This window comes from Gopherus flavomarginatus, chromosome 3 (genome assembly GCF_025201925.1).
Source record: "Gopherus flavomarginatus isolate rGopFla2 chromosome 3, rGopFla2.mat.asm, whole genome shotgun sequence".
Taxonomy (NCBI): Eukaryota; Metazoa; Chordata; order Testudines; family Testudinidae; genus Gopherus; species Gopherus flavomarginatus.
Genome location: NC_066619.1, coordinates 210,491,390 through 210,505,601, shown reverse-complemented (window position 1 = coordinate 210,505,601; position 14,212 = coordinate 210,491,390). Strand labels below are relative to the sequence as shown.

Here is a 14,212-nt window from a genome sequence, read left to right as displayed (position 1 = left end):
TAGGAATAAATATATACAATTATATATTTGCATAATCAGGACTGAAATTATTTTATTTTATTGTGACAAACATCTGTATATAAGGCTTTTTTAAAAGATGTTTTAAATTTCCCTGGTAAACAATAGCAAAATTCTAAAGAATAAATATAGTTTGAGCTCAGAGATTTTACTTTGAACAGGCTAGTTAATTTTTTCTATTTAATAACCGTTTGCACTTTCTTGTCTCAGCTGCTTGATCATGTCACTCTTAACAACCAGATGGCAGAGGAACAAAAAGGTATACACAAAGTTCTGATTCAACAAAGGATTTAAACATGCACTTAACCTTAAGCACATGCTTTTTGTAGGTTCATAGATCCCACAGCCAGACAAGACCACTGTGATCATCTAGTGTGACCTCTTGTATTGCACAGGCCAGGGACTCACCCCCAAAATAATTCCCAGAACAGATCTTTTAGAAAAACATCCAAACATGATTTTAAAATGATCAATGTTGGAGAATCCACCATGGACCTTGCAAAATTGTTCCAATTGTTAATTACGCTCACTGTTAAAAATGTACACCTTATTTCCAGCCTGATTTGTCTGTCTTCAACTTCCAGGCATTGGATTATGTTATATTTCTCTCTGCTAGACTGAAGAGCCCATTATTAAATATTTATTCCCCAAGTAATACTTATAGACTAATCAAGTCACCCCTTTACCTTCACTTTGTTATCTACCGTAAATAGATTGAACTTCTTGAGTATCACTATAAAAGCATGTTTTCTAATCCTGTAATCATTCTGGTGGCTCTTTTCTAAACCCTCTCCAATTTATCAACATCTGTTTTGAATTGTGGACACCAACACTGAACACATTATTTCAACAGCAGTCACACCCGTGCCCAATACAGAGGTAAAATAATCTCCCTACTCTTATTTGAGATTTCCCTGTTATGCATCCCAGGATTGCATTATCTCTTTTGGCCACAATGTCACACTGGGAACTCCTGTTCAGCTGATTATCCATCATGACCCCAAAATCTTTTTCAGAATCAGTGACTGCCAAGATAGAGTCCCTCATCTTTTATGTATGGCCTACATTCCTTGTTCCCAGATGTATATGTTTACATTTAACTATATTAAAATGTGTATTGCTTGCTTGCACCCAGTTTACCTAGTATCAGAGGGGTAGCCATGTTAGTCTGGATCTGTAAAAGCAGCAAAGAATCCTGTGGCACCTTATAGACTAACAGACGTTTTGGAGCATGAGCTTTCGTGGGTGAATACCCACTTCCTCAGATGCATGCATATGAGGAAGTGGGTATTCACCCACGAAAGCTCATGCTCCAAAACGTCTGTTAGACTATAAGGTGCCACAGGATTCTTTGCTGCTCTTCCAGTTTACCTAGTAATCTAGATTGCTCTAACTCAGTGACCTATCCACTTCATTACTTACAATTCCCCTAAACCCCCCCCCCCAATTCTTTGTTATCTGTAAACTTTATCAGTGATGATTTTATATTTTCTTCATGGTCATTGAATAAAAAATGTTAAATAGTGTAGGGCCAAGAACCGATCCCTGTGGGACCGCACCGGAAACACATCGAGCCGATGACAATTCTCCAATTGCAGCTTTATTTTGAATCTGGTCAGTTAGCCAGTTTTAGTCTATTTAATGTGTGCTGTGTTAATTTTATATCAGTCTAGTTTTTAATCAAAATGTAATGCAGTACCAAGTCAAATAATGTACAGAAGTCCAAGTACAATATGTCAACACTACTATATTTATCAACCAAACTTGTAATCTCATCAAAAAGATATCAAGATATTGCAGTGAGTGGCAGTTAACTACACATTTAAGTGTTTTGTTAAATATGGGCCAAAGTGCCATTATTGTATATACATGTAATAATTTGAATTTAGAAAAGATATGTATTTATAATGTAAAATGAGACCAACTTTTTCAAGCTTAATACTCTAAATCTGTCTGTCAATACAAAAGTACAAGTCTTAAAATGATCACTTAGGGCCCAGTCCAGCTCCCACGAACTGTACTAGAAGTTGAATCAGTGCTTTAGGGCCCGGTTCTATTTCTATTATTCTTATAATCTCCCAGTGGGGACTACTGTAGGATTATGGCTAACAGAATCTGGTCCTTAACATGGTACCACAATCTGTCCCTGAAAAGAAAACTCTCACTTGGCTGGAATAAAGCACATCCCCCAACATAGGGAGGAAAAGAAAATTAAACAGTAGAACATTAAATATGATAAGATACAGCTTCAAAAATTATCTTGCATCTGTCTGGCAATCACCAGAAAGATCTTTGTCCCTTTCAAAGATATCTTCAGAGGTATTAAAATAAGTCTGCAGGTCAAATAAAAAACTCAACTACAGCTGTTTTAAAGGGAAATAACTGACCTTGCTCTCTACATTTTATCAGCAAAACCAGGACCTGAAATACTTCAAAGCTAATTAAAATGATTTGTTATAGAAAATGTAAATAAGAGTCAGTGATTTTTTTAATCCAATCTTGATCTAGAAAAGATCAAAGATGATCCTGCCTAGAACAAACAGGTGACTTTAAAAGAAAATAAAAGAAAATGCCAGGATAATATACAGATATTTGAATTATTATATGTAGTTACAACGAAGAGTAAATCCTTGGGAAAAAATTTTTTAAACACATTTATAAGAAAAATTAACAATTAGAATGGCCATCTTCATCTGAACTGGCCCTTTCCCTCAAATCATTTCTCAAGACACACTTCTGTTGCAACAGCTATAAAAAAAAATCACCAAATTAATGTTGGCAAAGTTAGAGGGTCAGATGGCGGCAATTGAAATTTACATATATGTTTTAAAAAATAAATGTATTTTAAAATGTTATGTTTGCATATATCGCTTTTCTACACTCTTCATATGTCACTTGTCTTTTAAATCCCATTTTCCACAAACTACCCTTAATTCTACTAGAGAAGACTGCAAGACTGGGGCCTACAGCTATGCAGCATAAACTTAGTTTTCCTATGTGCATGTACTATACCTAACACAACAGAGAACTAAGCCTGATTGCAGCTTCTTGTACTTCTGCATTATAAATACATACACACATAAATACATAAATAACAGCAGATAGATGTATGTATATACACACACACACACACACACACACACACACACACACACACACGTCTAGTAAATATTTATTTGGCCATCTTTAAGACCAGTTTTGCAGTCCAACATTGAAACAAATAAAGAATTTAATGAATAATCAAGCCCCATGGTATTTTGACAAATTCCTGGAGTATTCTAGGGTGCAAATCATACAGGAAATCAGATTTCTCTATTGAAAATTCTATATAGGCAAGATTGTAACTATATGCTCTGCCCTGAACAAGGCACAACAACATATTGTGGTGTATCTCCTGGACCAGCCTAAGAGGGAGACTGATTCACTGAGGAAAATCTTCCTTCCAGTTTCACATCAGAATACATTCACCAGCAGGTCAGTGCATCTGTGCCAGATGGCATATGAAGGGGCAAAGCCAAAACTTCAACCATTCCTGAAGCTGTCCTGCCCCCTCCCCCCGCATGAGGCCTTACATCTCCTTTCTCTCTTACACTGCCATGTAAACCAGGACATGATTTGGCCCTAGCTGAACACTAAACTTTATTTTTATGTTCCAGAGAAGAATTTCATTAGAAATACCAGGAATAAAATCAAAATTCTATGACTTTTCATTGCCTTTTAGAAAGCAAACTTATAACGATAAAACAATTTTATAAAGTTTAAAACCAATATTACCCCTAGATGATACCATGTTTTGTAGGTTTAAAGTGCGGGTTGTGTTCTGTGAATGAATAAATAAATATACGTTAAAATAAAAAATTAAAAAGTCACACCTTGAACATCATACCTGTGTTATGTCCAAGTCTTTCATTTGAATGCTGCGTAAGGTCAATTGTCCTGTCAATTTGAAAGATTTTTAAGTCTTCCTCATCTAAGGCAATATCTCCCCAAAAGACAGCTTTAAATAAAAGAGAGCGGAATTCAATTAATCCATTTACTTAAACATTAAAACCAATCTGAAGAATACATTGTGATGTCACAGCTCATGAAAAGATTTATACCCAGATTTTATAATGTCGACTAGTTCATAAAAACCTTGGAAAAATGCATTTTAATCCATTCCAATATTACCCCATTTACCTTTAATATCCCTTTAACTTTATTTATTTATTTTATGGACATTTTAATTTTGCTGTTGAATTGACTAGATGCAATCATACAAACATGACAGTAATCTTAAACAAATCCTTCTATTTTTTCCTCTGTAAGCACAATAAAGAAAAATAAAACAGGGAATTAAAGTTTTTGTTTGTTTGTTTGTTTTTGCTTTTTTTAATATGAGGTCCATCAAAACAGGAGTTTTACAAAGATACAGCCCATAATATAATATAGCCTGGAAAATGAAGACAGAAAAGACTACTTTGTCTTTAATATGTTTAGTGCATACTTACATTATGTTATATATACTCATCAGATTGTTTATGTTTCATAAAGACAAAGAGTTTTCTTTCCCCTTATCCTCCTGCTTATGTGGTTTAATCCCACATTTTGTGTTCTCTGGCTACTTTGGCTATCGTGACTTTACAATCTCCTGGTTTTCTTCCTACTTCTCTGTTAGCTTCTGCTTTGGTGGCTCTTCCCTTCTACTTTTTCCTATCCTCAGTAACATTGTCAGGTTTTTGTTCTTGGTCTCCTCTTCTTTCCCCTATATGAGCTCATTTATCTTAAATTGTCATCCCTCTGCTGATCCAAACCAAAGGGCCAGGAGCTTTGAACAGCTAAAGCTGAGTAAGCTAGATGTGTGTTCATCTGTCTTTAGCCCAATCTCTCCCTCTCTTCAGGATGAAATATCAGCAAAAATAGATGCAAAACTGAAGTCCAACTCAAGCTTGTGGCAAAAGCTAAACTCAGCAGGCCAGACCCTCAACTGGCATGTATTAAGTAAATAGAGCTTTGCCAATTTGCACTGGCTGAAGCTATTATTTATGATCTTTCCCCCAAATTCTTCCTTCTCTCAGCCTCCACCATCTCTGACAATAACTTGATTATCCTCTCTGTGACCCAGGCAAACAGCCTGTGTCATATTCAATTCTTCCCTCTCCTCTTGCCCCGTGTACAGGATGTCACCAATTTCAGTTGGTTGTTCCTTCATATAGTTTCCACAGTAAATCCTTCCCTCTCTTTCCCCACAACTAAAACCCTTGTCCACACTTCATTTACTGCAATACTTCATCTCTGGTGTCCCTATATGTTCATTCAAATCCATGCAAAACGTTTTTGTTAACACCTTCCTTTCCTATTATTCTAACCATGTCATTCCCCTAGATGAAACCCTTTCTGGCTTTTGCTTGCTTGCTTGCTTGCTTATTGATGTTTTGTTAGCTGTTATTTAATCAAGTTTGCATCATAGAAGTCATTATTTGTAGGGTGTCTTTGCTGGGGAACTCCTGTGCAGTGCATATGCATTCCCTATATGCATAGCACTCACTCTTGAACCCAAGGCTACCAGGAAAAATAAATCACATTGAAAATAACTTCAGTATTTTTTATAACTGGAATGGATACATAGAGTAGCCATCATAATTTGAAATACATAACTAGAAAGGTTGAGTACTTTACATACTAAAAAATTGCTAAAAATCAGTAAAAAATAAATACTAAAGGGCAGAGAGCCAGACAATACTAAGTAGGAGGCGAAATAAAAATGGTTTATAACTCTGGAGTTATTCATAGTACTTGGTTCAAAATTAGGAGCTGAAGTACAAACCTCATCTTGCCAGTTTTGTAAGCATAGTAAATTGCTTCTTTTATTCTTTAAGGGGAAAATGCCAGAATACTTACACTACAGAGTGCAAATGAACTCATTCATTTTAAAACAAAATGTTTTAGAACCTTATGAGTAACGTATTTTTAAACTTGAACAGTTTTATTTATTACATAAAATAAGAGCCTTCTGGAAACAAGTCTGTGTATTTGAGTGCATTCCAAAAACCTTTGAACTATTCAGTCACTTTCTATATATATCCTTTTAACATCTTCCTCCTAAGAGGCACTGATTCAGCAGAAACATTATCCCTTCCAGTTCACCTCATCAGTAGTACATATTATGGACAATCATCATTTTATCAGTGACCTGTTTCCTGTGACAGGGATTCACTATTGCAGTATCAGTGTTACAGATGGGAAACTGAAGCACAAAGAGATTATGTGATTCACTCGAGGCTGCATAGGAGCTTTATGGTAGAGCCAGGAATTACACCCAGATCTCTTAAGTCCCGTACAGTACCTTAACCACTAGACCATCCTTCCTTTCTAATAATATGAAGGTTAATATTATGAAGGGGTCTGCATCAATGGAATGAGTTACAGAAAATAATTTATAGTGACAAATTTATTTGCTGATACTTGGTAACCCTTTATGTACAGTAGTTACAAGGTGTATCTGTATGTAGACCAAGGTATGGAAAGAAAACAAAAGACAAATGGAAAAGGAGATAACAAAGAAAAGTATAGGTGAAAAGCAGCCTCTCTTGAGACCTGTTATGCCTGAATCATGGAGGGAAGCTCAGAGGGCTGCAGACCTAGGCCTCTGCTTTTCTGGGGGACCTCTGAGGTGTGAAATATACACAAAATACAAGGGAGATTGTGATCATATTTGTGCTAACACTAAAAAGAAGAGACAAAAATCATTGATACCCCCGATACTAACTTTGTACCAGCTTCCTAAGCTTTCACAGTTCATATTTAATTTTTTTCAGACTTTCAGTTGCTGGTGACAATGGTGCTAATTGGCAGCAATAATTGCCACCTGCTAATGACAGCAATGCAAAGTACTTGTTTAGTATTGTTCTATGAGACGTCTGGTTGACAATTTTGAAGTAGAGCAGCAAAAAGGAAAGCTAAATTATAAAGAGAAAAAATTGTAAGCAAGTTTCTCTAACTTACTAACTATTTCTCTACTGGTACTATTTCAGAATCTTCTTCCAAAGACACTGAGCGACCCTCTCAAAAAATGATAACCAAAGTGAAGATATGAATATGAATTTGTTCCCTCCAGAGAGGACAGAAGAAAATGTACATGTTTCTGAACTCCAGGATACTTTTCCTATCACCTTTCTATACAGAAGGCAGAGAGAATAGTAGTGATAAAAAAAGATAACTTTGCCATTAGCATAGCACAAAATCCAGCCACCTTTGATAATGGAGAAGTTTCGTACCCAGTGTACTGACAAAGTTCTCTTCAATTTTCAGAATTTCAGTGACAAATGTATAGCTTCCAAGTGGGAGTACAAACTTAAGAAATGGTATCCCTCACCTCTTGTTTTTGAATGAAAACTACCAAATGTTATCAGAGGCACTGGTTGATTATTGTATTCTAAATCCAGAGGAGCAGTATTGTTTTGCCTACAAAGGCTTTTCATCACCTAGCAATCTTAGCACCTTCATGACCCCAGACATTTCTGACTGGAAAAAAGCAGGAGAAGACTTGTTCTCATGCAAACAGCATGGAACATTGCAATGCCATGGTCGCATGACTACCCCAGTTGCAAGGCAAGAATCACATCGACAGCGAGATCAGACAGTTGCTTCTAATGCAAACTGCTTTCTGGAAGGAAGTTTTAAGGCATACTGTGACAGTTGTTGAGCTTCTCACTGAATACAGTTTAGCATTTAGAGAAAGGGAGGAAGTTATCATCAGCTTGCCTCTGAATGGAAATTATGTAAGTATTCTTGAAGCTATTGCTGAATTTGACCCATTTCTAAGTGAGCATATCAAATGCTATGGAAACAAAGGGAAATGTCACCCGTCCTACACATTGAAAACCATCTGTGATGACTTTACTGAGCAAATGGGATGTAAAGTTTTGGAATTCATTGTAAATCTAGTCAAACAGGCAAAATACTACTCTTGATAGTAGACTCAGCTCCTGATATCACTCATGTTGATCAGTTACCAATCATTTTACAATATTGCTCACATGGTGCCACATGAGCATTTCCCTGGGTTTACAACAATTGAAAGCCACACAAGAAAGTCACTTTTCCAGACTGTGAAGTCTTTATTGGACACAAACAACACTGCTATTGAAAACTGCAGAGGTCAGTCATATGATAATGCAAGTAACATATATGGAAAGTATGAAGGTCTTCAAGTTCATATCAAAAGACTAAACTCAGTAACTATGTACGTGATATGCACAGCTTATTCTCTGGAACTCACAGTACTGATTCTTGCCATTAAACATTTTAGTTTTCTTCAGAAACTTTTGTGTGTGTGTCATCCCCCAGGCAATAGCAGATTCTGTGTAACAATCTTACCTAGAGTGAACAAGTACCTGTCCTGGTCCAAAAAAAATGTATCAGATATGAGATGCTGTCATGCTGAATCTTGTAAAACAATTGTAGTGAACTATGTGGGCATTCAACATTGTTTGAAAGAAGGAATGGACAACGCCAAGAAAAACCATGAAACTCAAAGTGAAGCACAACTGTTATACAAGAAAATGTGCCAAATGGAAACTGCACTTATGAGTATCATGGAGAATGTGACACTAGAAAGGTTTGTCAAAACTAGCATAAAGTTTCAAAAGCCAGATTGTTGCTGCTGATTTACCTACTTCTTTGGAAGAGTTTGTTACAAGCTTACAGTCTCAGTTTGATTATTTTGAGGAGGAAGCAAAAAAAATTGGGAAGTGATGTTGATGAGTCAACCATGAAGAATACAAATGTACTGTAAAGTAAAAAATACACTATATTTTGCGAAAGAAGGAAATTTGAGGTTGAGTGCTATACCTTAGCCTTGACAAGCTAAGTTCAGAAGTAAAAATAATAATATTGCAAGGAAGCCATACCTACTGGCAGGAGTCACCTGTTTGGATATGTGTGTCTATTACTCCTTGTAAAGATAACCTTTTGCTCCAAGAATCAGATCATTTAGTGCTTCAAAACAAAAACCAAAAACTGTGGAACAAAGCCTTCGAAATGACCAAAACAAAACTGGAAGACTTGGAGGTATTTTTATTGCAATCTCAATTTAATCTAATTTCTTATCTTGCATACCAGTCTGTTAACAAACAAACAAACAAAAAGGACACTTAAACTTGCTGTTTACAGTTTATTTTCTTCATTTGAAAATGTTAACACTGAAATTAATTTAGAGCAGTGGTTCTCAAACTTCTGTACTAGTGACCCCTTTCACATAGCAAGCCTCTGAGTGCGGCCCCCTTATAAATTAAAAACACTTTTTTATATATTTAACACCATTATAAATGCTTGAGGCAAAGCGGGGTTTGGGATGGAGGTTGACAGCTCGCGACTCCCCATGTAATAACCTCATGACCCCCTGAGCGGTCCCAACCTCCCAGTTTGAGAACCCCTGATTTAGAGAAAGTATTGTAAGTTTTTTGTATTTGAAACAATAGTTACAATAGAAAAAAAGTACTTCAGCTATCACATTATCAACAACCTTTTGATGGAATCAGCATCCAGGAGTCCATCAAAACCCCCATGCTTAGGAAAGAGCTATTGAATCTGTTTATGTAAAAGTTAATAAAGAGCAGATCCTGACTTGTTCTAGAGCAATATGTATTTTAATACATGTAGTGTTATATTTAGACAATATTCACATTGTAACTGAAAGTTTATGCACTATGTACATAAACCTTATTGATGGAGACCAGGCTTTCACAAACCCTGATAGATTCATTGATGAGGACAAGCCCACATAAAATCTCCATCGGGAGCTACAATTTTCTGTCACAGTGGAAAAGCATTCATGCACACAGGGTTCATGCTGTTGCACTTTTGCATCCCTACAAATCTGCACTCCCACCTAATCAATCAATCAAGTCTTAAAGAACCCTAAAAAATTAATACACAAAATGCAGTGATGTAGTTAGCATTGCTACACACACACACACATCTGACTCAAACCCACAAAAGCGAAGAAATGAGATGTTAAGCCACCTAACGCTACATATCCTCTTTTCCTCGGCGCACACACCTTAACAGTATTACAACTATCATACACCACAACCTTAATTTTGTCTCCCTAGGATGCCAGCCTCCTATTATCCCCTTTTACTACTGTATTGTGCACATCTCTTTACCAAGTTACCTTCCCTCAACTTGACCAAGTATTACACCAAATATCCACAACAAATATCTAGTGTTGAGGCAGGGAGAGGAGAGGATTTATTTAGTAAAGGGATGTGTGAAGAAGAAAAAAAGGGGGAAGAGTTAAGGTTGGAATGTGTGGTAGAAACCACATATAGTTCCCAACAAAATTTTGTGTATTGACACACACATGCACACGCTTACATGCACACACACACAAATCAATATCTATATTAAACAAAGACTGAATGTTTTTCTAAAAGGTATGGTGCAATTCAATCACAAGTTATAGGCTTGAAGTAGAAGTCACTTGGTGAAATGCTATGGGCTATGTTATGCAGGAACTGAAACTAGATAAACATGACAACCCTGCTCCAGCATTAAGATATATGAACAGGTCAACAAACTTAATATTTAATGTAAACTGAATACAAATAATTATCTGATGTGAAACTTGTTTGGTGTTCATACTAATATTTTTGCAATTCATTACCTATTAAATAAAAAGAAAAATATAAATGTTCACAACCATTTTGTAATAAGAAAAGCATATTACAGACAGTATTAATATTGATATGAGTAAAACCATAGATGAGAAAAGATTGTTGGCATTTGACCCTAAAACACGGCAGTTAATAACACCAAAACTAACTATACTTAGTGACACTGTAATTGACTTACTTAGCTACCAAGGACAGCTCTAGGAGGGTTGGGTTGTGATCCACAAATAATTTAGCAAATCAGACATTGGTTTGATTTTTGTATGTGTTAACCAAGCTTTCCACTCACGTGGAAAAATGTTCCTGTTTGGAAAGCTATGCGTAAAACAGGATTAAAAATGCTGGAATTGCAGCATAATGGAGGTATCAGCAATTCTTTCTCAAATTAGGCTATAAACAAATTACGTTGTTAGTACTGAAAATGGGTGCATAAATTGAAAGGTAAACTATGATTTGTTCTGAGAAAATGTGCAGAATTTTGAGAAGAGGGCTTATTCCTGAATATTTTGGAGAAATGCCAATGTTAGGCTTAAGGAAATTTTAGAAGATAACAACATTCTTAAAGGCAAAACCCTGAACTTTGTTGTGGTGGTAGAAGGCACAAGGAGCTGCGCTCTCATCCTCTTCACAGCAGCTGTAAGAGACTGCAGCGTAAATTTAAAGAGTGCTTTGTTGAGGAGCTAGCTACCACCCCCTGACCACAAGGAGAATTATCTGCTGTTTTAGGGACATAACGAAGCCCCTAGTTCTTTACTGAATACTGCGCCAGATCTGACAAAGTTTTAAGCACAGTCAACTCCCAACAGCGGGAGTTAGCATTGGGCCTACTAACTAAACAGCAGGGGTACACAGGACTTCAAAGGAGCAGTAGGGTGCACCCCTACCTAGTCCTCAAGAGCCATCTTACCCAGTAGCACCTGCTCTACAGTCCACTCTCCCCAGTGTGATTCTGACTGGTAAGAGGAAGATTTTGACCTAAGTGTGCAAAATTGATTCAACTCATTACAGAATATGACATTCACTGATTATATTTCTCTTGCACCCCTGGTTTAAAGTCACACATGATGTGGGAACATTTCCCTTCAGTTCTGCACCTAACTTATCTCAACAATCCTAACAATCTCAAGAGATGTTCTATGCAAATTAAATAATGAGAGAGAGAGAGAGAGAGAGAGAGAAATTGACATGAAGGCCTATGATATCAAATTGACTTTTCAATTCTCAGGACAAAGTCTAGGGTGGAGGAGGATTTGGATGTTTTCTTTTTGTATTTTGTGTACAATAACTATTGTAACTAATTTTTATTTTGAAGTTTTTATTTAATAAAACGTGAACAAAGGGAAAGTAGAACAAGCATTGAAAACAAGGATTAATCCTCCTGAATGTTTATATTACTTACATTCAGTACGGAAGAAGTTTAAATATTAAAATGAACAAAACCAAATGAGCATAATAAGTCACAACAATGTTAATATTTGATCTGAATTTTAAAAATTGTTTATAAATCCATTCAAACTACACATGTTTCAATTTGGAACTTCAGTGATGGCAAAACAATGAATTTTCTTAGCTAATGGATATAGATTTTATGGCTTGGCCTTCAATACACTGAGTTTCCTTGCAGTAATATTGATTGATAGAGAATATCAGGAAAGGGTATACAAAACCTGAAGTGGAGTCAAAACTATTTTAGTTCTTAAAATTATTAAATTCAGGATCAAATCTGTAATTTTCCTATCAAGAGTGCAATGCATGGTGAAATCCATTAAAACGGTACTTCTGTATATCTGTGAAACAAAGCCACACAGTCTGTTAAAACTAGAGTTTTAACTCTGCACTTCCAGTTGCACATAATGCATTCTAAAGTACTATTACTCATAGTTACTAATATGCAGTTATTCATGCCAAGCCAAAGCATTCTAAAACCATGTGTCGGAACCCCGAAAACTATGGTTTAAAAAAATTAAGCTTAAAATCACATTGTTTTTCACCTGCCTTCTGATTTTTTTTTTTTCATCTTGAGGTGGAAGCTGTCCACCCCCAATTTTTCTGTGATCCTCTCAGGTTCAACCTTCAACTCTAAATACAAATGCACAAATCTGCAGACCTCCTTGTTCACTATTAGGAGTGTCCTCTACTCTTTCTCTCTCCTGTTCCCTGAAGTCCAGGGAGCTGCCATTTTGTCTATCTCATTTCTGTCCTAAATAGGACAGTTACCTGCCTCATTCATTCCTCCTCATAGTCTAATGTTCCCTACCCAAACCTACATTCAATTAACTCCCATATTTCCCTCTCTTTTCCCTCAGTCTCCTATTTACTACTCTGCCATGACATATTCCCCTACACCTCCAGCTATCTGTCTCCTGCTCCCCACATTGTCCTGTCTCACCGTTTTTTTTAAACTTATTTATTAACACATACCCCTGCCTCCTGCCCATACCCTCTAATTATCTGCACTTCTACAGTCTCCAGTCCCCTGCCTGGCCCTCACATTGTAACTAAAGGGCCATCATTTTATTTGAGAACCACCTGTCTTCTGCACCACTGGAAAAATGGGAGGTGATGGCCTTTGCTTGGGGCAACCTCACTTTAATTTGCATAGATTAATTGACCATGGTGGTCCTATTGCTAAGGTTTCAATCTCACTGAGAGCAGTGCATGTTAGTGGCTATGCTGGGTAAGATCAAACTTCAAAAACTTGAAAGTAGAAATCAGAAATCACAAAAACCCTTAAAATTACCACAAATATTGTGAAACTTGGCAATACTGAAGATGATATGGTAATGAAGGCCCAAATCAGTTCCCTTTTGCAGATAGATAGTGGAGACAGGAAATCTCCATGTAGAAGGCCTCAAAGAAATCCCCTATAACTCATCACCCCATTATGATACCTGTGGTTTGCCTCCCAATGAAACCGTCTATGTAGTCTGTCCCCAAACCTGATAGATCTATGCAAGGCTGGATCTATCCATGAAGACACCCTGTATCTTGTTTCCAATCACCCATTAGAGCAATACTTCCAGAGTCTTTCACTGACCACAGCTCCCCCACCTCAGAGAAATCAAGCTGGGGGAAAGCAAGAAAAATAGTAATTATCTTTTGGGACTAATTTCCACAGGGTCATAGAAGGAGCAATGTGCATGCTCCCTTATCCTTGTCCCCAGCCTCAGCACACCCTCGACTTCATACTCTGCCCCAGTGGAGATTCCAGACCACATGGAAAGGCCTCTACAAGTTTTCAGAATGGTATCACAGTGTTAGCAGCTGAGACCTCTGCTTGGAATGGGGTCAACTCTGGGTACAGATTCAGGAGGGACAAAAAATTGTAGATATTGCACTAGACATAAAAATAACTGAGACTCATATGTATGGACATAAGCATTTGTTAATAACTAACTACATTGTTCCTGGCTAACTAAAACTTTAACAAATACAAACCCTTCCACAGCTATATGTGTCATGAGAAATCTAAGTGTATTCTACATTGTTATTGAAATGTAATGGGTTAAAAAGACTCTTTCCTATGTCTTCAAGAAACT

General features: G+C 36.7%; 1 protein-coding gene across 2 annotated transcripts in view; it reads right to left on the bottom strand.

Moving 5' to 3' along the window:
* TLL1 (tolloid like 1) overlaps positions 1-14,212 on the bottom strand; it is a 197,083-nt gene that overhangs the window by 104,766 nt on the left and 78,105 nt on the right. For both annotated transcript variants that reach the window (XM_050946175.1, XM_050946176.1), the window contains one exon: positions 3,905-4,015. In XM_050946175.1, coding sequence (XP_050802132.1) covers positions 3,905-4,015 — 111 coding nt within the window. The remainder of the gene's footprint in view (positions 1-3,904; positions 4,016-14,212) is intronic.